Source organism: Falco rusticolus, chromosome 5, assembly GCF_015220075.1.
Source record: "Falco rusticolus isolate bFalRus1 chromosome 5, bFalRus1.pri, whole genome shotgun sequence".
Lineage (NCBI taxonomy): Eukaryota > Metazoa > Chordata > Aves > Falconiformes > Falconidae > Falco > Falco rusticolus.
Window position 1 is genome coordinate 91,552,648 of NC_051191.1, and position 23,714 is coordinate 91,576,361.

At 53.3% G+C, this 23,714-nt stretch overlaps 3 protein-coding genes across 4 annotated transcripts; 2 read left to right on the top strand and 1 right to left on the bottom strand.

Annotated features, from left to right (window-relative positions):
- On the bottom strand, window positions 1-2,439 carry CDCA3 (cell division cycle associated 3). The gene is made up of 5 exons (XM_037390766.1): window positions 2,264-2,439; window positions 2,053-2,182; window positions 1,727-1,963; window positions 804-925; window positions 1-392 (listed from the first exon to the last, which is right to left on the bottom strand). The coding sequence occupies exons 1-5, from the start codon at window positions 2,375-2,377 to the stop codon at window positions 252-254; spliced, it is 744 nt and encodes a 247-aa protein (XP_037246663.1). The 5' UTR covers window positions 2,378-2,439; the 3' UTR covers window positions 1-251.
- A 336-nt stretch (window positions 2,440-2,775) lies between these two features.
- Window positions 2,776-18,955, top strand: USP5 (ubiquitin specific peptidase 5). Of its 2 annotated transcripts, none has more exons than XM_037390761.1 (20): window positions 2,776-2,925; window positions 4,370-4,495; window positions 4,795-4,861; window positions 8,130-8,263; window positions 8,569-8,714; window positions 9,020-9,204; window positions 10,434-10,528; window positions 11,047-11,240; window positions 11,404-11,475; window positions 12,791-12,872; window positions 13,086-13,211; window positions 13,651-13,804; window positions 14,180-14,354; window positions 15,746-15,834; window positions 16,042-16,233; window positions 16,771-16,914; window positions 17,069-17,214; window positions 17,301-17,454; window positions 18,096-18,180; window positions 18,350-18,955. In XM_037390761.1, the coding sequence occupies exons 1-20, from the start codon at window positions 2,818-2,820 to the stop codon at window positions 18,441-18,443; spliced, it is 2,568 nt and encodes an 855-aa protein (XP_037246658.1). In that variant the 5' UTR covers window positions 2,776-2,817; the 3' UTR covers window positions 18,444-18,955. The 2 variants fall into 2 exon arrangements, with proteins under 2 accessions (XP_037246658.1, XP_037246659.1); XM_037390762.1 differs by having other exon boundaries at window positions 16,042-16,164; window positions 18,350-18,536.
- Window positions 18,956-19,318: 363 nt separating this feature from the next.
- Window positions 19,319-22,074, top strand: TPI1 (triosephosphate isomerase 1). The gene is made up of 7 exons (XM_037390086.1): window positions 19,319-19,500; window positions 20,138-20,261; window positions 20,345-20,429; window positions 20,534-20,666; window positions 20,882-20,967; window positions 21,147-21,234; window positions 21,499-22,074. Exons 1-7 carry the CDS (start codon window positions 19,389-19,391, stop codon window positions 21,615-21,617), a joined length of 747 nt encoding a protein of 248 aa, XP_037245983.1. The 5' UTR covers window positions 19,319-19,388; the 3' UTR covers window positions 21,618-22,074.
- The last annotated feature ends 1,640 nt before the right edge of the window (window positions 22,075-23,714 follow it).

The following is a 23,714-nucleotide window of genomic DNA, read 5'->3' on the forward strand; positions in this document are numbered from 1 at the left end:
AAAGGTTCAACACAGATTTATTTGCTACAGATAAGAACTCCACAGTAAGTCAATACAGCCAATATACAACAGAAGAGCCAAAGCCTGTACTATACATAAGACATGCAAAGCCAGGAGAGTGTTCTTTTCCCAACAGGGACAGTCAAGAATAACCTCAAGTCTGGAGTTTCAGTCTGTTGCAGGATTTCTCACCCCAGAAGGCTCCCAAAACATAGAAGCAAGTTACAGCAAGATCCTGGAAAAGGAAATCTCTAGTTCTCCACAAAAGGACACTGCTGGTTCTCTTTGTTCAAGTCATTCCAAGCACAGTTCCCAGATTTGAGGCTCCTGCTCAGATCCACTGTCACTTCCTTCTTCTCCCCAAGGTTCTCTCCCAACACATGCCTCTTACCCTAGAGAAGCAGAAAAAACCCTCAAACATTCGATGTAAAACAGAAGTTAATTGAGGGTTAGCCAATTCCCAGTCAAACACCTAGCCCATTTTCAGGCCATTCAGTTTTGGATCTCTTGTAATAATGTTTAGGAGTGATGGACTTTGTTCTAGAGCCTAAAGGGGAAGCATGCACCAAAGCAGGCAACATCACGGTAAGGCCAGAGGTACAGACAGTGAACGAGACTTGGAGGCATCCAGGCGCAAGACTGACCAACAGAAAAATACCATGAAGTCACCACACTCTACAGGCCTAGGAAGCTACAGTTCCAAACTGGGGCCCTACAAAATACAGAAATCTGAGAATTTGGGGGTGGGGGGGGTAGCGTGTCAGCCCATTCTCCCTCCCACAGTACGAGTCATTAAGCTTTACCTGGCGAGGGGCAGTAGCACTGGGGGAATTATCATCTTGCAGGATGCTGAGGGGAGAACGGCCATTTCCACCAGATGTTGCCATGATTTTGTTGTTGGTTTTGCGTCTTACAGGCTTGCCCCCTAGTAACAGGAGGAAACACATCAGTGTGTCATGACAAGGCTAGAGTGTCCCTGATTTTAAATGCCTCTTGGCCTCTATGACCTAGCTTGCTTGCCTGCACAGCAGAGACTGTTACCCCAGGGCTCCCAGGTACAGGGATCACAGAAAGGCTGAGGTCAAAGTAAGTTCTGGAGGACATCTAGCCCAACCTGCCTCACTCTAGCAGGGCCACCTGGAGCCAGCTGCCCTCCAGGACCACATCCTGATGGCTTTTGATCATCTCCAAGAACAGAGACTCCATAACCTCTCAGTCATCCTCACAGTGGAAAAAACGTGTTTGCTGGTGTTCGTATGGAGCCTCCTGTGTTCTACTTGGGCCCATTGCCTCTGGTCCCACCACTGGAAAGATCCTGGCTCTCCCTCCAGGTATTTACATGTGTTGGTGAAGTCTCCCCTGAGCCTACTCCCCTCCAGGCTGAAGCGTCCCAGCTCCCTGAGGCACCAGCTCTGTCAGCACCTGGATGTGCTCCCCAGCCTGGCTCCCCGGAGGGAAGGTACCCCGGCCCAGCCCCCCCAGTCACAAACCCGTCCCAGGGAGGAAGAGCTGCCATTTACCTCTCAGAGCCGTACATTTACCCCTTCGCGTTGGCTGCGAGTCGCAAGGGCTGCTTTTCAACACCAACTGGTAGAACGGCAGTCCCGGGGGGCCTGCCGCAGAGCCCCGGGGGCGGGCAGGGGCACTGGGGGATGGGGGCCGGGGAGTGTCTGTAAGCGGGCAGGCCGGGGGAGGCACGGGCACCACCCCCGCACCGAGCACTTACCCGAGGAGAAGCCAGGCCCGGCCAGGCGGGGCTGCCAGACCGCGACGGCGCTGGGAGAAGGCGGCCTGCCCGCCTCGGACCCCAGGCAGGCGGGCAGCCACGGGCCGCCGGCGGGCAGGGAGCTCCGCCTGGCCGACTCCGCGGCGGGGCAGGCCTCTCCCGGCGGCGCCGGCCCCGGGGCCGCGGCCCCAACGCCGAAGGCCTCGCTGAGCTGCTTCACCAGGCTGTCCAGGCTGCCTGCCAGGGAGGTAGGGCCGGGCCGGGGGTGAGGCAGCGGGTCCCACGGGGCCGCCCCCCCCTCGCCCTCCCGCGGCGGCCTCACTCACCGCTCGACAGGGTCCTCACGGGCGTGCGGAAGATGCCAGGCGTGGGCGAGCGCGGGTCCCGGCCCTGGCCGGTGCCCGGCAGCGGCTCGGCGGGCCCGGCCTGCGGGCTGCCCAGCGGGGAGCTCAGCACCTGAGGAGAGGGCACACGTCGGGGCGGTGGGCCCAGGCCGCCGAGGGCCGACGGGTGGGCGGCCGGCGGGGGGGCGCCTACCTCGATGGGGGTGCGCAAGATGCCGGCGCTGGGGGAGCGGGGGTCGCTGACGTGGGCCGAGGGGCGGCAGAGCGGGGCGGCGGGGCTGGCCGGGGCGCTGCCGGAGACCCCCATGGCGGTGGGCGCCGAGCCGCGCAGCTCCCAGGCCCACCCGTCGCCGCGATTCAAATCTCCCGCGCCCCGGGCAGCGCGGCCCCATTGGCCCGCGAGAGGAGGCCGTGCCCACCTCGCCCCACCCCCGGGGCAGCCTCGCCCCGCCCATCTCCCGCCGGGGCCACCTCGCAGCCCCCGCCCGGCACGTCCCGCCTCCGACACGCTGTCAATCTTGGGTAAGCTCCTCCGCCCCGCTCGACGTGGCGATTGGTGGAGTAGTCCGGCTCCGCCTCCCGTGACGGAGGGAAGCTGTCTGCGATTGAACGAGCCGCTCAGGCAGTGCTGCGTGCCCCGCCCCCCACCTCGCTACCGGGCGCGGGATTGGCCAGAGAGCGGCTGCCCACACCGCGCTCCGATTGGTCAGGGTGGGGTTGTGGGCGGTGCCGCAGTGAGCCGCTGTCATGGCGGAGCTGAGCGAGGCGCTGCTCTCGGTGTTACCGTCCATCCGGGTGCCCAAGGCCGGCGACCGGGTCCACAAGGATGAGTGCGCCTTCTCCTTCGACACGCCGGTAAGCGCGGCCTGCCACCGGCTCGCCTGCCCGCCCGCGCCGCCCCGCTCCGGCCCGCTCCCGGCCCGCCCGCTCGCCACCGAGCCGCCCTCCCGCGGCGCGATGGGACTTGTGGTCCCCAGGCGGCCGGAGCGGGCCGCGGCCGAGCGGAGCGCGGGGCCTCGGGGACTACAGGGCCCGGCGTGCCCTGGGCCGCGCCCCCCCGCCCGCGCCGCGCTGGGGGCTGTAGTCCTGGGGCCGCAGCGGGCGTGGGCAACTCGCTCGCCCCGCTCGGTGGCGGCCCGGCCCGGCTCCGGGCGCCGGGGGAGCGTGTGCCCCCCCCCCCTCCCCCCCCCGCGTTCTGCGGGTGCTTGCCGGGCCCTGCAGAGCCGGGGGGCGGGCCGGGGTCCCGCCCTAACCGGGGGCGAGCAGCCCCCCTGGCCTCACCGCGTGGCGCGGCCCGGCAGGCGGGGGGCAGTCGGTGCTGTGTCATTAAGATGGCAGTGGTCTCTTCCCCACCCCGCGGCATCGCTGCGCCTCCTTCCCTGCCCGCGCCTGGCCGGGGCGGGTCCCGGGGGGGACCCGGGCGGCGGGGGAGCGAGGCCCCCTCCTCGGGCGCCCATCGGGGCTGCGCCCCGTCCCGCCAGAAGGACCGGGCAGCCCAGAAGGACCGGGCAGCGGCAGGGAGATGGGCGGCCTGCGAGGGAGCAGCAGCCGGCAGCCTGGCCCCCCTGGCTGCCCGCGGCGGACCTGGCCCCGCAGCCCCTGCTCTGCCCCTCTCCCGCTGCTCCACAGTGGGGATCAGGGTGGGGGCCCAGGCAGTGCCCCCTGCCCCAGCCTGCCTGCCTGTGGGGCCGGGCCCCATCGGCTTCAGAGGGCTCGCTCTGCTGAATGAAAAGGGCTCTCCACGGACCGGCGTGGGGTTTCCCAGGTGCCAGTGGGATGGCGAGGGCTGGCTCTGGAGCCCTGTCGAAGCCACTCACAAGCTTTTGAACGCAGCAGCAGAAAATCCAAGAGTGGTCTGTTAACCTTCCCCACGCTGTCGTCTGGCAACGCTCCCTACGGCACTGGGGATTACTGTGCTTTCAGACAGGGTGCATGGGTTTGTTGGCAGTGATTGTACCACACTCGGAACTTGTCAACTGTGCATGCTGAGGCCTTTTGCGAGATGAGCTTCTAAGGAAGCTTGGGCTTTCCTGAGTTGGTAGCATCCTGCCATAAATGAACAGGCAAATAGGTTTTCAAATACGTCATCTCAACAGGAGTACCTGTTCTCCTGGGACAGCCAGGCTGGGGCTTGCCGTCTTATTTCTGACTAGCCTACCAAGTGGCTGGTGCGTAGGAATGTAGCCATGATTTAATCAGTAATGAGTAGTGTTCCTAGAGGTAAGTCTGTGCCTATCCTGGCAGCTAGAATGGCGTTCTTTACCACCTCCCTTCAGCTTTTATCTTTCCGTCTTTCCAGGAGTCAGATGGCGGCTTGTATATCTGCATGAACACGTTCCTGGGCTTTGGGAAGCAATATGTGGAAAAGCACTACCAGAAAACAGGCCAGCGGGTCTACCTGCACCTCAAAAGAACACGTAAACTGGTAAAAAATAAAAAGACGTCCAGTCAAACCTGTTCTGAAGTTGAGAGCTGGGCTGTGTCTCTGTGTTCAGTCAGATACAGAGTTTTCTCTCTATATAGTGTAACTGATACTGTTCTTGGTGAACTGGGGTGGGCACCAGTTCTCCAGCTCTGCTTATGCTGATTGTTGCATGGATTGCCCACGCTGTTTCTGCCTGGCCTCTTTCTGTGTTCAAAGTAGCTTAATTTCAATCTTTAAGGCTTGACACAGCTTGCCTGTCCCCCTGAACTCTAATTCCCTATTTCTTCTCGACCCAATAGAAGGAAGAAGACACCAACTCCAGTGCGGGGGACCCCCCAAGGAAGAAGCCAACTCGCTTGGCCATTGGTAAGAAAGTACTTGTGTACCATATCATCCTTGTTTTGAGCCAGTCCTGGAGCTGCCTGGCGTTGTGGCCAGTCTCTTTTGCCTTTCCTCTTCTGGGCTAGTTGAAGCTAGCATCCCCAACCGAATTCAAACTTTGTGTTTTCTAGTGAGTCTTAGATGGGCAGTTTCTGCAGAACAGTTGTTGAGGTGGTAGTTTTGTTCTGTGTTTAAAGCTGCATTGTGTTTTCTGTAGATAAATATGTTTTGCATCCTCTCATAACTCCTTATGTCTGACTCACCTTGGTGTGGCTGTAACCAGTATAGGGCTGTTGCTTAATGCAAATGTGTCCAGTGCAGGGCTGAAGGAAGTTTGAGAAACTCTTAAGTTTGAAGTTTCTGACAGAAAAACTGCTTTTTAAACTTCTTAGGTATTGAACTAGTGTTACATATATAGGTGGGGAAGAAATTACTGGTAAATGCCGTCTTAATGTTTTTGGCTCTATAGGTCTTTGAAATACCAGACTGATACTGAAGGAAGTACATGTGCACATTTAAAATATTAAAAACAAGCCCTTTTTTTGAAAAACATGGCTGGTGTTCCATTACTCTCTTGCACTTACTGAGAAGGCTGTCATGGCAATCAATGAAGTTTTCTCATTTGGAGCAGTCTCAGCTAGTAATTAGTGAACCGTTATGGAGATCTATAAAGCAGAAGGTAGGGACATTATTTTAGTAGAGATAGGTTCTTGGCTTGCTGGAAGCTGACCACTAGAGGGAAATGCAGAACCTGAGCCGTACACGTCTTGCTTTTTGCTCACTTTTTCCCTGGCTGTGCCATTGTGTAACAGATGCCCAGTGACTCCACTGCTGCCACAGCACAAACACCAGTATTAAGACGTTCAGTTGCTCCCTGTTTTTGTGGTGAGGTGAATGGAGTCCCAAAGGTCACTTCTAGCAAAACTGAGACTAAAAATCTATGTTTCTTCAGATAGCCAGTGCTTTTATGTATATGATTATGCTACGTTTGGAGAGACGAGTCTCTCCACAGTCTGCATTATGACTTCTTTCTGCATCCTCAATTCTACAAAGGTCTTGAGGCAAGTGTTGTCACTGGGGCAGCAAATACCTGCTTGTGATAACAGCCTAGCGGCATGGGTGGAGCAGGAGAGAATAAAAGAAAGTATTAGCCCCGTGAGGCAGTGATGTTAAATCCAGGAGAGATTCCCCCCCCACCCCCTGATTTTTTTAAGCTAAACTGTGGTGGTTTATTGAATCCTAACATGGGAGACTTTTTTAAAGTACTAGAAGGACTTAGGAGCAAAATGTCATTGGCTGCAAAATGTGGCCCTTGATCCCTGTGTACCTCACCTTCCCTCTCCACAGGGGAAAAAACCTTGTAGTGCTTGCTTCCCATGCCCATGTGTCAGTTGGATGGCTTTTGGAGTCTGTGGTGTTTAGATACAGCTGTGGGGAGGGAGATAGTGTACTTTGGGCAAGCTTTTGGCTGTATGGAGGGAAAGAAGGGCTAGAAGGCAGTCTGCTGGCTGAAGACCTTCTTCCTCATCTGCAGCCTCAGAAAGTTCACATAAGCACCTGAGGGGACCTCACCAGTCTGTTTTAGTCTGTTTAGAGTTCAGGAATTGCGTAATAAATACCCTGAGGGACTGTGTATTGCTTTACTCTGAAGTGGTGACAGGAGATCTCTGGGATGTGCTGAAGAGCCACCAAGAGGATTATCTGGGTATGTTGTTGCATGATGCTGGTGACTGTTTTCAGGTATTTCTAAAATCACTCAGGCTTGCAGTGCCTGTATTCATATGTAGCAGTTTGTGCATAGCCTAAAAATTGTAGGTATCTAATGAGAGGGTTGCAGGAGATCACAGGAACCGGGTATTTTTGTCAATAATGTTTTAACCAAATGTAGTAATGGTTACTGGGACTGTGTCACGCACAGGATTCTTGAGGCAGAGACACTAAACAGAAAAACCTCGTATTCCTTTCACAGGTTTGTTGCAGCTACAGATCTCCCAAGATCTGTTGCAGTCGCAGCATGCCATTTTTAAAGAAATAAAGGAAATTAAGTTAAAAAAACATAGGGGATTAAGGCTGCTAGTAAGCAATATGTCTTCTGCCTGTTTCCTCTGGGATGTAAGATGTGAATGCCTGGAGAACGGGAAGGGCCAAGGTTTTTCCCTGAGTGCCTTCATAAATCAGAAACTGCTCCCTGCACTGCAGATGTTTTGGGTGAGTGTCCATTACCCTTGTCATCAGGCAAATAACCTTTTATATGTGGAACTCCCATTTCTGTTGCAACCTCTGGAAAGCACGGCTAGGTGGGCATGAGAAACTACTAGCACTGTACCTCTCCTAAGACTTTTTCTGTAATTCAGGATATTCTGGTTCCAGAGGAACTCCTGGTTCTCCTTTCCCAAGTTCAGGACTCTGAACTGTCCTTCCTGGAAGAGGCAAGAAGCAGAGCCAGGCTCCTTAAAGATGCTGGTAGACTAGACCTTTGCACTGGGTTAGAATGTGACCACTTTGTGCATATCACCATCCGTCGTCTTGGATATACTCTGAAGGATGAACAGCAGTGCTTTGTCATAGCTCTGTTCTGGCCAGTGTCTCTTTAGAGCAGGTCTTTTTTTTTGGTTGTACTCGGGGTCTGGAGATTCCTCCTAAGCATCTATTAAAAAAAAAAAAAAGAGCTGGGAAAAGCAAACCTGTTGTTGCTAGGCTTATATTTGCTCCTGTGAAGTCCACACCACCAGCAGAAACTTTGGTATCCAGAAGTGGAAGAAGGATTGTGGATCATTGATCAAGAACTTTGTCTTAGTCCTGGTGCCTTATTTCATGTAGGCTACGGGCAAAGCAGCTTTGCAAGCTATTTGGTTTTTGTTGCGACGGAGGGAAGACACAGTCACTCAATATGAGTGATCAGCAGACTTTGTTTATTGTCTCTTACAGTCACCTTTTATGCCTTGTTATAATTAGCTCATACATATTACAAAAGTTAAGCTCATTATTGGTTAGTTGCCTAAATACCAAGCCCGCCCCTAGTTTCTCTTCTGTAGTTATCTGTTCCCACCTGCAACATTCTTTTCCCACCGAAATCTTCCTGTTATTGTGTAACAAGGGCAGCCAAAGACAGTGTATTTTTGCTTTCCTTCAGATAAGCTGAGAGCGATGTGCATTTTTGTCCAGCCAGCTGGACTATGTCTATGAGACCTTTTTCAGCTAGCCAGTTATCCACAGGTTTTACCCGTTACTACAATGTTTTTCGTTCCTATAGGTGTAGAAGGTGGATTTGACATCACAGAGGAAAAGTTTGAATATGACGAAGATGTAAAAATAGTAATTTTCCCAGAGCATTTGGATATTCCTCGTGATGGGCTGGAGGGACTACCAGACCTGGTCAGAGACAGGGTATGTTTGGGCAGAGGGCTGTTTTCTATTGGCAAGAAGGAAATGCACTGTTACAGACAAGGAACTGCTGTCCTGTAAAAGGGATCCTGCAGAGCTGCTGCGAAGTCTCAGCCTGCAATAAGCAGGATTGCCCTGCACTTACACAGTGCTTTATATTACAGAATCCTGGCTTACGACTGAGCCTCCTGAATGCTGCCCTAGCACAACTGACTTGCCAATCTGAAGCTAAATGTGGAGTGTTGTGGCACTGGAAGCTTCTTCCCTTGTGCCCTTCATATTTTTTTTTCCTGCTGTCCTAATTCCAGATTGCCAGTGCGGTTGAGGCTATCCTGACAGCAGATTCAGCCTCACGGAAGCAGGAGGTGCAGGCTTGGGATGGGGAGGTTCGACGTGTTTCCAAACATGCTTTTTCCCTGCACCAACTTCAGAATGATGTCCGCATCCCACCATGGTGAGCACAGTACTGAAACTAGCTCTATTGCTCTGTACCCCAGACCCATCCCCGTCACCACCTTCTCCTGTCCTGGACTGCAGCAGCAGACGAGACTTCTTTTGTGAGTCTCTGAGTGTGCCTTGTCATAGTAAATTCAGGGGAAGTGGCAAACTAAGGTGTTATTTCAGGATGCTCAGTGTTCTGAAGTAAAAGAGGAATGAGAGTGCTTACACTATGGTCAGTGGGTAGTAATGGAAAGGGCTTGGGAGGCAGAACCTGAAGGTTTTCACCCTAATCTCTTTTTCCCTGTTCTTTGTCCGTAGTGGCTGGAAGTGCAGCAAGTGTGACATGAGGGAGAACCTGTGGCTGAACATGACCGACGGAGCCATCCTCTGCGGTCGGCGCTATTTTGATGGCAGCGGTGGCAACAATCACGCAGTCGAGCATTACCGGGAAACTGGCTACCCACTGGCTGTGAAACTGGGAACAATTACTCCTGATGGGGCTGGTGAGAAGGGGGGACCCCCTAAGGATTATAGCTGTGCCAGGCACCACTCGGGCTGGCTGGGGTCTCTGACAGGGCAAATCAGGGAAGGTTTCCAGGTATCAGGCTGGTGTTGCCCATCTTATTACCTGGAATGGTAATAGGTGTCATCCTGTTGTGAACCTTCCCACTGGTATGGTTTAACCCCAGCCGGTAACTAAGTGCCATGCAGCCACTCACTCACCCACCCACCCCCTTGCAGAGGGATGAGGAGGAGAATCGGGAAGGAATGTAAAACTTGAGGGTTGAGATAAGAACAATTAAATGATAAAAATAAAATAAGCCAAAACCAATAATAATAACGCTAAAAATTATAATGAAAATGAGGGAGAAAGGGAGAGGAATAAAATCCAAGGGGAAGGGAGTAAAGAAAACAAGTGATGCACAACACAGTTGCTCACTACCCGCTGAGCGATGCCGAGCCAGTCCCCGAGCAGCAACTAGCAGGCCCCGGCCACCCCACACACCCCCAGTTCATATACCGAGCAGGACATTCTGTGGTGTGAAATGTCCCTTTGGCTAGTTTGGGTCAGCTGTCCTGGCTGTGCCTCCTCCCAATTTCCTGTGCCTCTCCAGCCCTCTCCCTGGCAGGGCCTAATCAACTGAAGAATCCTTGACTTAGTATAAACATTGCCCAGCAACAACTAAAAACATCCGTGTGTTATCAACATTATTTTCACACCAAACCCCAAACACAGCACTGCACCAGCTACTGAGAAGAAAATTAACTCTATCCCAGCTGAAACCAGGATACCCACTATGACCTGCTTCTTGTAGCAGGCAAAGAACCAGCTGATAAAACCTTGCCTTCCTTCTCCCTTCCCTTTTAATTTGAGGGGTTTAGAATCGTTATCCGGGTTGCCATCTTATTTTCTGTGGTGGGATGTTTATCAAAGAATTTTGTGTTTAAAGCCTGAGCAGAGAGTATATGGTACAGAACCCACTTTCCTCACTCCAGGTATACATGTATCCCTCTACCTTGATCAATGACAAAGTTTGTTTTCTTGTCACATGTTTTGGAGGAATCTCAATGTTCCAGCTGTTGTGCTACTCTCCTGAGAAAGGAGAGAAACCCCAGCTGCTCAGTTTGCCAAAACTCCCACTCCTGAGTGCTCTGTTCTTTTCATCCGGTGGCAAATTTTAGATCACAAGGCATTACAAGTCTCTTCTTTTCCCTCTGTGTTCCTGCACAGATGTCTACTCCTACGATGAGGATGATATGGTGTTGGATCCCAACCTGGCAGAACACCTTGCTCACTTTGGGATTGACATGCTCAAGATGCAGAAGGTGAGGGGGGGGGGGGGGCGGCAGGTCCTCCATAGGCCCAGAGGGGGAGAGAAGCAACTCTAAGGTGTCTCAGCAGGGACCCAGCTTTCTGTGGCTATGTAGAACCATTCCTGGTCAAGAAACCTTGTTTCTTGTCAGGCAGAGTTGTCTGCCTCTTTCATTGCCTTCTCTGCCTTTCTTCCTTGCCCCTCAAGTTGTATTTCCTTGGGTTTCTGTGTTGGTACTGTGAGCAGGGAGGTTCCCAGGCACTGAGCTTTGTTCCCTAGGTTCAGTGTTAGTGTGTGATTTCCATGCCTTTTTACAGGGAATGGTCCAGGTTTCTCCCATGTTTCTTCTCATTCCTCTCTCTGTCCCACGTATTCAGATATCTGAAAACAATTCTTGTATCTTCCTCCTCTTCTAATTTAATAAAATAGAATGGTTTTGATTCTGTGTTTCTCTACAGCATTGTACTTTTCACACTTCTGATGTTCCCTTGAGCCTTCTTTGATGGTTTTTCCTGTTCTTTCCCTCCACAGACAGACAAGACAATGACAGAACTGGAAATAGACATGAACCAGCGCATTGGGGAGTGGGAGCTCATCCAGGAGTCCGGCGTGCAGCTCAAGCCCCTCTATGGGCCTGGGTACACTGGTATCCGTAACCTGGGCAACAGTTGCTACCTCAATTCTGTGATGCAGGTGCTGTTCAGTATCCCAGACTTCCAGAGAAAGTAAGTGAGCTTAATGACTCCTTTCCATTAGCCTGGGATGCCCTGGGATCAGTACAAAGGTCTCCTAGAGCTGGGAGCTTCTGATGACAGTAATCAGACTCAGAACTATGTCTTTACTAGATGAACCCATTTGCCCCTTAGATTGCTCCGGTTTGCTTTGCAGGTATGTGGACAAGTTGGAGAAGATATTCCAAAGTGCACCTTCGGACCCCACACAGGACTTCAGCACACAAGTGTACGTAGAGTTTTGGTGAGAGAAGGAAAGCTGAGGCTGCCTGGGTGCGTCCCCTCTGTGCTGCTACTGTGTGCCTTGCTGCAGGTTTCTCCCTCGAGCCTTGCCTCTCTGTTTCTGTGTCCATTACCAGAGACACTGATCCTCAGTCATCACTAAAGATCTAAGCCAGAAAAGTTTATCCGAATGCTGTGGATGGAGAGGCCAGAGTGCACCTCTGTTCACGAGAGGCGCTTATGGTGTTACGTGGGGCACACAGTGCCGTCTGCTGCCATGGGGGGCTTTCTGGGGGGTGTATTCTGTCTGTGTAACACCGAAAAGCTGCTTGCTGTCTGCAATGGAGATGGCTAAAAGCAAAGAAATACGTAGATTTAGGCAACTTCATTCTCAGGGGTTAATTTATATATGCTTAAAGAGGCTTCCTGCAAGAGGTTTTGTGTGAGCAGTTGCAGGTGAATATCTACAGAAGAAGGCACGCAAGATTTGGGGGAGTGTTGCGTTTTTAAGTACATCAGTTCTGTAGTATGTCTGCTCTAAAAGAGGAAAGCAGTGTATGGAGGGGTGGGGTGGAAGATTGGAAGGTGGTGTTTGTGGAAGGGAGTTCAATGGTTAGGGAAGATTCTAGATTTGGACAGCTTGGAGTGAGGTGTTCACTGAGGAGGGGATTAAGTTGAGACAGCCAGAAAGATTGTTGCCTGGGCAAAGGGAGGATTGGTAGGGTTTGGTTCCAGACAAATGGCAAGCAGGCATGGGGAAGGACTGGAGTGAACTGGAACAGCAGGAGAGTCTGAGCATAAGAGGAAGTTGCTGAACATCACTGTTGTCCATCAAGTGCCTCATGCAGTCATTCTTAATCGTTCCCCTAGGAAAACGCAATCAGTCTGCTCGCAGCAGTGCTATTTCTGGCTCAGACCATTTCACTCTGCCCTGTGCCTCCTGCACAGGGAGGCAGGCACGCTGCTATTTACCCGAGGCAGGCTGCAGCCGGGTTTGGCTCTTACGCAGCAGTTGTGTGGCTCAGCACCAGCTGCCCTTCTGCGGGGAAAAAGCAGCTGTTGCTTGATGTCCTGCCCAACGTGTGAGCACCGGTTGAGATTGGTGCCCAGAAGTCCTGGTAACTTGCAAGTCCACGATGTCTCATGGGACCAGAGAGCAGAGCAAGATACGATGGTCTTGGCTCGTGCAGCAGGGAAAGGCGATCTCTGCAAGATGGACAGTCCGTGGCAGGGTTAAAGCTGGATGGGTTGATGTGGCTCCTGGAGTATGTGGGACTGAAGAAACCATTGCAATGCTAACAGTGACTTCTTCACCATTCCAGAGCCAAGCTGGGCCACGGACTGCTTTCTGGGGAGTATTCAAAGCCAGCTTCTGCAGATGGGGAGCAGCAGCCCGATCAGAAGGTGAGACTTGGATATGGGATCCTCACAGCATGTCTGTTGCATGAGGTGTTGTGTGTGTTACATGGGAGAGGAGGGAGAGCCCTGTCCGAAGACTTGTCCTGGGGCTTATTCCAGGGCCCTGTCACCTGAAGAAAAGCATAGCTGAGTGCTACATGCTAGGAATCATGCTTGGCAAATTCTGACCACCTCCCTCTTCCACCTTGTTATCTGCAGGGTATGCAAAACGGCATTGCTCCACGCATGTTTAAATCCCTCATTGGAAAGGGGCACCCAGAATTTTCCACTAACCGACAGCAGGACGCCCAGGAATTCTTTCTGCACTTCATCAACATGGTGGAGGTAATGGTTGAGTCTATCTATCAAATCATGGAGAAAAGCCCAGCTTTGTTTTCTCCCCACAGCAGGGCAGGGAGGAGGGGCGGGGAGAAGCTGGCAATCAGAGCAGAGAGAGGGAGAGAAGGCAGGGAAATGGGCTGGCTAGCACCTGCGGGAGCAGAGGGGAAGGGATGCTTGGCCGTGTTTTCAGGGCCGATTCCTTGGGGGAATCTCTTTTGGGAATGGCACAGCTGGAGATGGAAATGGCCTTCTTTAGGAGCAGGAATGGCGTGGGTTCCTGGGGTGGAGAAGTTGGCTCTAGTTTACTCTTTGCCATCTTTTCCGGTGGGTTGGGTACAGAAGTGAATACTCTTTAGCCATGTCCCACGTGGAACCACTGCTACTGCAGATACTAATTTATACCATTCTGATGTTACATGCATCCTTCTAACCCCTCCTGCAGAGGAACTGCCGCAGCTCGGAGAATCCTAATGAGGTCTTCCGTTTTCTGGTGGAGGAGAAGCTGAAGTGCCTGGCCACAGAAAAGGTGAAATATACCCAGCGTGTGGACTATATTATGCAGCTGCCTGTGCCCATGGATGCTGCGCTCAACAAAGGTCAGTGATGTGCCAAGGCCAGAACAGTAGCAAAGACTATGTTTGGATATTGTAATATTCTTGCAGAACTCCTTAAAGGAGAAAGGAACTTTGCCACTTCTGAAGCCAGATCCTTTACCTGCTTTTGTGGGATCAGGCTGATTTCTTCAGAGGTGGTGTGACACGGTGATGTCCCTCTAGAGCCCTTCCCTGTGACACCACAAGCTGAGCTGGGATTCAGCAGCAGAGCAGTGCTCTGGAAGGCATTGTCTACTTTTGTGCTCCATTCTTGATGGCGTGTATCTCTAAGTCCTGTGCTGCCTCTGGGTGTAGCTTACACCAGCTGCTTTGTAAGTAACTGATGATGGTGCTTGATTCCCCTACTTTGTTCTCTAGATGAACTACTGGAATATGAGGAGAAGAAGAGGCAGGCAGAGGAGGAGAAGCAGCCGCTGCCTGAGCTGGTGCGAGCCAAGGTGCCTTTCAGCTCCTGCCTGGAGGCCTATGGAGCTCCAGAGCAGGTGGATGATTTCTGGAGCACAGCCTTGCAGGCCAAGTCTGTGGCTCTCAAGTGAGTGTGTGTGAGTTGCCAGTTCATCATAGCCTAGCTGGCAGTAGCTGCCTCTTTGGGGACTTCTTTTAGTTGCTTAGGGAAGAAGCGTTACCAAAGCACTGTAGTCCTCCACACCTGGACCCACAGAACACAGAGGCAGAGGAGGAACCAGTCCATCAGTGCTGGAGTGATTGCCCTCAAGGGATTAATTACAGTGGGCAGAACAGCAGTGCTAGGGAAGTCCTTACCATCAGATTTTGGTTGCTGAGGGCCTATGAAAATACAGTGACATTCCAAGAACAGTAGCAGCTTTTATTCTAAATTCAAAATTTAGCTTTAAAATCAGTACTGACAGTATGGCAACACTGGTCTTGCATGTTCTCTAAAATTTCTTTGAAGGAAGTTTTTAGCCATTAGATTTTGAGCAAAACACTGAGTCTAACAGATTCTTGATGGCATGTATTTATAAGGCCTAGAGTTATTCTAAAGAATGCTAACTTAAATGCTAATAGCAAGGTTTAAAAAATGGCTTTAATGTGTCTCACTGCCTGCAGCACATGCAACAGTGCAGCTGAGTAGTGAGATTACAAGCGTAAGCACCTTCCTGCTGTGATGCTACTGACTGTTCCTCTACAATGAGAGTAGTCCTCAAAGAATTGGAAGTGGTTTTCTAACAAATACTCTACTATTAAGCAATAGCTACTATAAACAAACAGTAACACAATCACATTGAAAGCAATGTTCTGTTTTGCTTTTAAGTAGTGAGTTGTGTTCAAACACTTTGTAAGAATTAGCATTGAACATATACCATTGCTTAAATTAATTTTATGGCATGTTACAATTACCCCCCATAATAAGTATCTGTCTCTCTTACTACTGCTTCTCCCTTCACAAACATTCCCCTCTATTTCATAGATTCCAGACACCCTCTTTGTCAAATTGTCTTAACCAAATAATGTTCAATCAAATTCAGTTAGCTTAAAATTCACTGCTCCTGCTTCGTATCCAAAGAAGTGCTCTTGTACTTGAAAGCTTGTCAGTTCCCACAGCTGTATCTGTCAGTCTAATAAAATATGTTATTTCCTCTACATTGCTTAAAGGTTAGACTTCTAATTAAATACTAAAATCTGAGGAGGCTTGAAAATACAGGATTGGAATGTAGAGAATGGGTGCTACTTTTCCTCATACCCCAGGATTTTGTAAATGTTGCGTTCCATCTTCTCTTGTCCGAGCATCTTCTTTAGAAAAGGTTCTGTGTTTGAGGAGCTTTAAGCTCAGCATAGGAGAGCTGCACAGATGTGTGCATCCCCTGCTGTGGACACGTCTCCACTTGGTGATTTCTTGAATCAGCTAGGTGCCTTCAGTCATCGCTGACAAAGTATTTGAAAGTATTATTTGTCTTTTTCCAGAACAACACGGTTCGCCTCTTTCCCAGATTATCTGGTGATCCAAATCAAGAAATTCACTTTCGGTCTGGACTGGGTGCCCAAAAAGCTTGGTAAGGAGGATGAGAAGCACGGAACATATAGATATTGGGAGTCACATATGGGTATTGTGGTCATTACTGCAAAAAAGAACATAACTATCCCAAAAGGAGCTGCAGGCTGCAGTGCATCTCATCCCCAGGGACTTACCTTTCTACATATCCCAGCCAAGTCCTTGGCTCTGCCCCTGTGGGGAGGCTGAGCAAGACTATATCTTGCAGATGTCTCCATTGAAATGCCAGAGGAGCTGGATATCTCTGCACTGCAGGGAACAGGGCTGCAAGATGGAGAAGAAGAAATGCCAGACATTGCACCCCCACTGGTGACACCAGATGAGCCCAAAGGTAGCCTGGGGTTCTATGGCAACGAGGACGACGACTCCTTCTGCTCCCCTCACTTCTCCTCTCCGACATGTTAGTGATTCTCCTCTCTTCCTGATGCCTGACTCATTTCCTTGCTCTCCTTGCCTTGTCTCCCATGCTAGCGGTTTCCCACTTGCTCAGACTTTCCCTGTTCATCTGTCAGCAAATGCCAGCTGCCTCCCTTGCATGCCTGTTATGCAAGGGAGTTTGTTGATTCCTGTTCCGTGGAAGACTGGGAGGTGGCATGTCTAGTGCATTTAGGGGAGGCAGAGCTGGGATGTGTAGAAGACTTAACTAGCAGAGGTATTTTATTTTCACAAGCCACAGCGTGAGGTAGGCTTTGGAGGCCACAGAAGAGCCAGTGCTCTTGAGTTCACGAGTTGAATTCTTTTGTTCCCTGGGTTGCCTGTGTGTGAGACTGCGCCTTCTGAAGACAAAAGGCAGTAAAGGATGGGAAGAGCAGAGAGGTGGAACTCTGTGTGAAATGAAGCCAGGAAATGGTGGCCAGGGAGGCTGTGTGACACTGCAGAGAACGGAGCAGGCAGGGATGGGTGGGAGTGGGTGGCTTTAATCTCTGTCTCCCCACAGCACCCATGTTGGATGAGTCGGTGATAATCCAGCTAGTGGAAATGGGCTTTCCCATGGATGCCTGCCGCAAAGCCGTGTATTACACAGGGAACAGTGGGGCTGAGGCTGCCATGAACTGGGTCATGTCACATATGGATGATCCAGGTATGAGGCTGCATGGCCACGGGGAAGCTTTTAGCACTTGGGCCGTTTTTCTTCCTGTCCCTCTACTGCAGTGGAAAGCTGTAGTCTGGACTCGGACTGTATCCCTCCTGGAGAGATCTGGTGGCTCTGAGCTGTCTTGTGTTTCCTGCTGCAGACTTCGCTAACCCGTTGGTTCTCCCTGGATCCAGTGGACCAGGGTCAACTATTGCCTGCCCAGACCCTCCTTCAGAAGACAGCGTGGCCACCATTGTCTCCATGGGCTTCTCCCGGGACCAGGCTATGAAAGCTCTTAGAGCCACGGTGAGAGGCATGGGTGGCATGAGAGTGAAAGGATATTCTCAGGAACAGGGATTCCCGAGTTCGCAGTCTTCTCTTCTTCCTTCCAGAACAACAGTCTGGAGCGTGCTGTGGATTGGATCTTTAGTCACATTGATGACCTTGATGCAGAAGCTGCTATGGACATCTCAGAGGGGCGCTCAGCAGCCGAGTCCATCTCTGAATCTGTCCCTGTGGGTCCTAAAGTGCGCGATGGGCCTGGAAGTGAGTTCCAAGCAGTAGGAATGTGGATTTTGGGATGCAGGCTTAGCACGGCTTTATCCTCCCGAATCTCCGTGCAGTACCACCAGTTGCAGCAGCAGCAGCTGCCACAGAGCTGGTCTGCTTGAGGTAGAAGCAGGGAGGAAAAGGAGAGGGATGGCAAAGTAGGGTCTTCAGGCTGGGGATTACCTGAAGCCAATGAGAGAGGGGCAGGGGAAGTGCCATCAGGTGAAAGATGGGAAGGGCTGTGTTGCGTTTTCCCAGTCGTCCCAGAAGGCTTTTCTGCTCTTTAGGCTTCCATTGAAAAAACAGGTTCCAGTCTGTGTGCAGAGCTGGTGCCAGTGCTGCTCAGCTGCCGGCTGCCACAGGGAGGGGGAATCCCTGCCGTTACCTGTCCGGCATCCATGGGACAGATAAACAGTTGGAAGACAGAAGGCTAAATTGAAGTTACCGTCTCCTATTTCCCTGCACATTTGGCCTTAAACCACTCACAGTTACACTTGATGGGGAACCAATTCTAAATTATTACCTAGCAGGGCTTCCTCCAGGGAGCCTTCCCTAGAGGAGGGCCTTGCACAGGGTGTTTTGGGGTAAGATGCCTTTCCTTTTTCCCTGACGATCCTCTTTTCCTTTCTCCTCTCAAGAATATCAGCTATTTGCCTTCATCAGCCACATGGGCACTTCAACTATGTGTGGACACTACGTTTGTCACATCAAGAAAGATGGCAGGTAAGAGGGGCTTTCAGAGTGTTATGGGGGCTCTGAGCAGGAGCTTTAAATCACTGTCCACCCCTGTTCTTTCAGAGGTCTTGGGGGGTCAGGGATGGGAGCAGGCGGGGGAGTCGAGTGGTACCTTAGCCACAGAATGGTGTCCCTGAGCTCCTTCTGCCTGTTGCAGGTGGGTGATCTACAATGACCAGAAAGTCTGTGCTTCTGAGAAGCCCCCCAAGGACTTGGGCTACATCTACTTCTATCAACGGATTCCCAGCTAGAACATCCTCTTGCTGTGTGTGGTGGGGGGAGAGCGGGCTGGTGGCGTGGGGGGAAGGGGTGGGGGCAGTGAGGATGAGAGCAGGGTCCTTCTCTTTTCCCCACTTGTCGCATCGTGGCCTCTGCAGAGACACGTGGGGAAGGTCCCTGACTAACAGACCGGGGGCTGGAGCCTCCATGGCCATGAGCAAAGGGGGTCCGGGGGCGGGGGGGGGGGGGGGGGGGGGGGGGGGGGGGGGAAATATCTCTCTGTAGGAAATGTCCTCACTGTCCCCACCCTGCGACACACAGCCCTAGTGCTTTGCTGCTTGGGGGGGGTGATGCCACCTCCTTGTCCGAAGGGGAGGAGGGGGCTCGTGTGTATGTGTGGCTTGTGTATGGGGGGGTCCTCCTGCCTGCCCTGCCGGGCGAGGGGCGGGCAGCAGGGTGGGCCCCGAGCAGAGCTCCCCCCGCCTTGTGTGCCCTTTACATGCCAAAATACACGAGGGACAAAATAAAAGTTGAAAATACCGCGCGGGTTTGTGTCCGGACCCGCGTCCTGCGTCGCTCGGGCCCCCGGGCGGGGAGGACGTGACGGGGGGGACACTGGCGGCGCAGCAGAGCCCTCTGTCGCGGGGCCGGGCCCACCGAGGGGCAGGGGGGCACGGGGAGCCGGGGCCAGCGAGGGGCTGGGGCCGGGCTCACCGGGAGCCGGGAACCGGAGCCGGGCCTGCCAGGAGCTGGGACCGGGCGAGAGCCGGGGCCAGCCGGGAGCCGGGGCCACCGGGAGCTGGGGCGGGGCGAAGGCCGGAGCAGCGGCCGCGCCAGCGGGAGCCGGGGGGGGCGGTCCTGAGCCGGAGGGGCGGGGCTGGGGGCGGGGCCTCGTGCTATAAAACCGTGCGCCGGCGTCCGCGCGCTGCCGCTGACCTTCGCGTCTCCTCGGGTGCCGGCCGCCGCCCGCTCCCGTCATGGCGCCCAGGAAGTTCTTCGTGGGGGGCAACTGGAAGATGAACGGCGACAAGAAGAGCCTGGGCGAGCTGATCCACACGCTGAACGGCGCCAAGCTCTCCGCCGACACCGGTGAGCGCGCGGCCGCACGTAGCGCACGTCGCCTGGCGGCCCGGCGGGGCCCGGGCGGGCGGCGGCAAATGCCAGAGGGCGGCCGGGCCTAAATATAACGCGAGGCCGGGGCTAAATATACCCGCGACACCGGATCGGGGCCCGCCGGGCGCGGGCGGCCATCCCCAGTGCGGCGGGGCCGGGGTCGGCCTCCCCCCAGCAGGCCTCGGGGGGGCGGGCGGCCCGAGCCCTGCCTCAGCCCAACCCCCGCAGTGTGTCCCCGGGCCCTGCGCAGCCCATCCCCCACCACCACCACCCCGGTGTGTGTGTGGGTTGTGCAGGGCCCGGGAACACATTCCCCCCCGGCCCCCCCCCCCGTATGTGTGTTTCCGGGCTCTGCCTCAGCCCCCCTCCCCCCCCTGCCCCCAGTGTGTGTCCCCCGGGCCAGGCGATCGGCAGAAACTGGCCACCAGCCTGATCCAGGTGGGCTGCCCCCCCGCTGTGGAGTCATCGGATGGGGTAGGGGGTCCTCAAAGTTGCCAGGGTGGGCAGGCTGAGCCCTCCTGGGCGCGGGGGCAGCAGTGACCCCTGGGCTGGGGGCTGGCAGCAGTTTCTGCCCCTGCCCCATCCCAGGGGTGACGACCCCCTTGCCTCACAGAGGTGGTCTGCGGAGCCCCTTCCATCTACCTGGACTTTGCCCGCCAGAAGCTGGATGCGAAGATTGGGGTTGCAGCACAGAACTGCTACAAGGTGCCGAAGGGCGCCTTCACGGGAGAGATCAGGTGAGCCCGCGGGGCAGCCAGGCCACAGTGCCTCTGGGACTGGGGCTTCCTCCAGGAGTGCGAGTAGTCTCCTTTCTCCCCAGCCCTGCCATGATAAAAGACATTGGAGCTGCGTGGGTGATCCTGGGCCACTCGGAACGACGGCATGTTTTTGGGGAGTCTGATGAGGTGAGTTCCCCTGGAATGGAGAGCTCGGAGATCCCTGCGAAGGCTGGAGGAGTAAGCAGTTAAAATATGACCTGCCTGTGGCTTTGTTTCTCTTCCATTCCCAGCTGATTGGGCAGAAGGTGGCTCATGCTCTGGCTGAGGGCCTCGGAGTTATTGCCTGCATTGGGGAGAAGCTGGACGAGAGAGAAGCTGGCATAACCGAGAAGGTGGTTTTTGAACAGACCAAGGCCATTGCTGGTAAGGGAAGAAAACAGGTGCACTTCTTCTGCTTTGGACACTTGAGAAACGACCATCCTGGCCTTCCTTGTGAGGTTTGCAGATACCTTGCTGCAAATGTTCACACACAGTATTAACACTAACATGTTAGTAAAAGGCCTGCATGTTCCGGAATTTTTTTCTAGCTCTGCCCTTCCCTGTGTGGGGTACTGTGCTTACATGTGCCTTCTCCCCAGATAACGTGAAGGACTGGAGTAAAGTGGTTCTTGCCTACGAGCCAGTTTGGGCTATTGGAACTGGTAAAACTGCAACTCCCCAACAGGTACGAGCAGGGGAAAAGTGGAAGACTAAATGACCAGCTGACCCTTTCCACTCAAAGGATCTTCCCAGAGATTCTCTCTAAAGATTTAGTGAATCTCTGAAGATCCTCCCTTCTCTTTGGAAGGGAATTGCATGTGGAATGGCTCAGCCCTCAGTGGGACACTTTCTATTCCATTGCAGGCTCAGGAAGTTCATGAGAAGCTGCGGGGGTGGCTGAAAAGCCACGTGTCTGATGCTGTTGCTCAGTCAACTAGGATCATCTATGGAGGTAAATGACTCTGAAGCCCCTTCTTAGTGCAGGAAGCGCTTAGTTTCTCTGCTTGTAGCTGCAGTTGTACAGCATGCTCTGCTGGTGAGGAAACAAGATTGTCAGAGCATGAAGAACTGCCTGCTAGCTTGCTCAGGTAAATGGGAGACAGTATTACTGCCTGCATAGTAACAGGTGGTGAGTAGTTTGCAGGTCTTGCCTTTGCCTTGGCCCTATCTTCTAGAGCTGGCCACATCTGACCTTAAAATACTGCTCCCTCCTCAGGTTCCGTCACTGGCAGCAACTGTAAGGAGTTGGCCTCTCAGCATGATGTGGATGGCTTCCTTGTTGGTGGAGCTTCTCTCAAGCCAGAGTTTGTGGATATTATCAATGCCAAACACTGAAGCAGCCTGTGAGGAGCAGTCCCTTGTGGTTGAGAGCAAGAAATGGAAGCAAGAAGGGACCTTTTGTGGCACACATGTCAGTACAGAAGCCTCCTCTGAGGCTTTCCCCCTCCACAGTCATTGTTCTAGCTGTGCTGCTAACCACCCACACACACGTTGGAGTCCTGTTAGTGGGAGCCTGTCCTGGCAGAGTCTTGACAGCCTCCTCTCTGAATTGGCAAAATCCTCATTGCCTGTTGACCTGTAAGAGCCCACAGTCAACCTGGCTAGTGCCTCCCCCTTTCCCTGCAGTGCTGGAGGGAGAGAGAGGGCCACTGGTGCTGGGGAAAGGAAAAAGAATCTACAGTCTCCTGCATCCTTCAGCTCTTGTCAGCAAGGAGCCTGTCAGCTTAGACCCTTGTGAGATGTCTTACCTATGTCCCATACTGAACAATAAATAAAAGAAAGAAAAAGCAAAGGTGTGTCCTGGATGTTACTGGGAAGCAGCTGGGGATGAGCAGCATACAGATCTTGCGCCTTCTGGAGGTAGCTGGTTGCAGAGAGGGTGGTGTGGTTTTTGTGGGCTTTTCTTGGAGGACCCAGAGTAGGTGTTGCCCAGGTCCAACCTTGCTACTACTGTAGGTTTCACCTGCAGCACACCTGGAGCATTTTGCTTCTCATGTCACAGCTTTTAGGGCCCATGGTGGTTTGATTTGTGTGTATCTTTTCCATGTGCATCTCTATTGCAGTAGCTGCTGGAGCACCTGGCAGTCCCACTAGCGAGCTGATCTTCCCAGGCAGGCTGGGTAATGTGCTCATCCCTGCTTCTTGCCTGTGGGGACTAGTAATTGAATTTGCTGCTCGTTAAACGTGGAGCACAGCAGCTCTCTTCGTGCGGGGAGGGGTTTTTAGGCCATGTGCTGAGGCTGTGCTTGCTGCCTGCTTTTGGCTGTGTGCTGATGGATGAGAAAGCAAGACTAGACATTATTTCCTGGCTGCTGCACCAGCGAGGAGGTTTTTAGGCTGTACTAAGGGTAACGAAGAAGGAAGTGCCTGGCAAGGAGGAGCTTAGCAGTGAGGCTGTGTGTCCCCGGGAGCCTATGGGCAGCGCTCTGGTACGGAGCAGGCGTATGAAGAGGTACTCGGCTGTTAGTGCAGCTCTCCCATTTTGTGTTTCTGGTCTGCAGCTTTTGCGGCTGTGGCGTGTGCCTCTGCTGCCACTCCAGCCACCAGTGTGGTGCTCTGCCAGCATCACCTGGGGGATGGAAAGCAGGTGCTGCTGCACAGAGGAGGAGAAAAATCTTAGGAAGCCCACTCATGCTCTAGGTCTGCCTGCTCTGCTAACACTGCTGAAGGGGCTCCCCCCTCCTGGCTGGAAGGGATGGGAGAGAAGAGCCCCCAGCCCATCAGTGGGCATCTGCTTCCCAGCTGGGAGCAGAAATCCAGCCCCTGTCCTGCCCCTTCCTCAGCAGAAGCCTTTCGGGTGAGGGGTGGCTGCAGACCCTCCGGGAGTAGGGAGGGTGGGCAGGGCCGGGGCAGCCTGCGTTAAAATGGCATGGAGAGCAGCGGTGGGGTAACTGCTGTCAGGAAGCACAGGGTGGTGGGCCCTGGGCGTAGCAGCACGACTGCTGGGAGCCTCGTGATGGAAGCCAACCCATCAAAGAGGGAAAGATGTGAGGGTCTGAGATGATAGCTACTGGTGCTCGGTGCATGTGGAGTGACGTGGAGAGAATGCTTCAAAGGCAACAACAGCAAGAAAACCCTGGCAACTCTGGTTTCTAAACCAGAGTAAGTGTTTGAGGTACAGCTGTAGCTTGGTGCCTTGGGGTCAGCACGGTGGTGGCTCGGCGGGGACACGGGCTGTGCTGGAGGCTGCTGGGGTTGCTCACAGGGAGCGGCCGCGGCTGCAGCTCCACCGTCGCTTCCCGCTCCTGCCCACAGAGCCAGGCAAGAGCCAGGAGAGTGACCTACATAGAAACAAGCAGATGGAAGCGAGCATTGATCTTGCTGCGTTGAGGAGAATACAGAGGCATGAAAGCTTTTGTTTAATGAGAAATAAACTCACTGAAAATAATTTCTACGTCGGCCGGAATGACAGATCTTGTTTTTCTTTTTGTC

Excerpts from the sequence above, each read along its gene's own strand:
- CDCA3 (XM_037390766.1), bottom strand. The coding sequence starts at position 2,377 with ATGGGGGTCTCCGGCAGCGCCCCGGCCAGCCCCGCCGCCCCGCTCTGC. Across the intron at positions 2,183-2,263 it reads TCTTGCGCACCCCCATCGAG|GTGCTGAGCTCCCCGCTGGG; the intron begins GTAGGCGCCCCC and ends CCCTCTCCTCAG. Across the intron at positions 393-803 it reads GTGCTACTGCCCCTCGCCAG|GGTAAGAGGCATGTGTTGGG; the intron begins GTAAAGCTTAAT and ends CTGCTTCTCTAG.
- USP5 (XM_037390761.1), top strand. The coding sequence starts at position 2,818 with ATGGCGGAGCTGAGCGAGGCGCTGCTCTCGGTGTTACCGTCCATCCGG. Across the intron at positions 13,212-13,650 it reads ACTTCATCAACATGGTGGAG|AGGAACTGCCGCAGCTCGGA; the intron begins GTAATGGTTGAG and ends CCCCTCCTGCAG. Across the intron at positions 14,355-15,745 it reads GCCAAGTCTGTGGCTCTCAA|AACAACACGGTTCGCCTCTT; the intron begins GTGAGTGTGTGT and ends GTCTTTTTCCAG.
- TPI1 (XM_037390086.1), top strand. The coding sequence starts at position 19,389 with ATGGCGCCCAGGAAGTTCTTCGTGGGGGGCAACTGGAAGATGAACGGC. Across the intron at positions 19,501-20,137 it reads CAAGCTCTCCGCCGACACCG|AGGTGGTCTGCGGAGCCCCT; the intron begins GTGAGCGCGCGG and ends CTTGCCTCACAG. Across the intron at positions 20,667-20,881 it reads ACAGACCAAGGCCATTGCTG|ATAACGTGAAGGACTGGAGT; the intron begins GTAAGGGAAGAA and ends CCTTCTCCCCAG.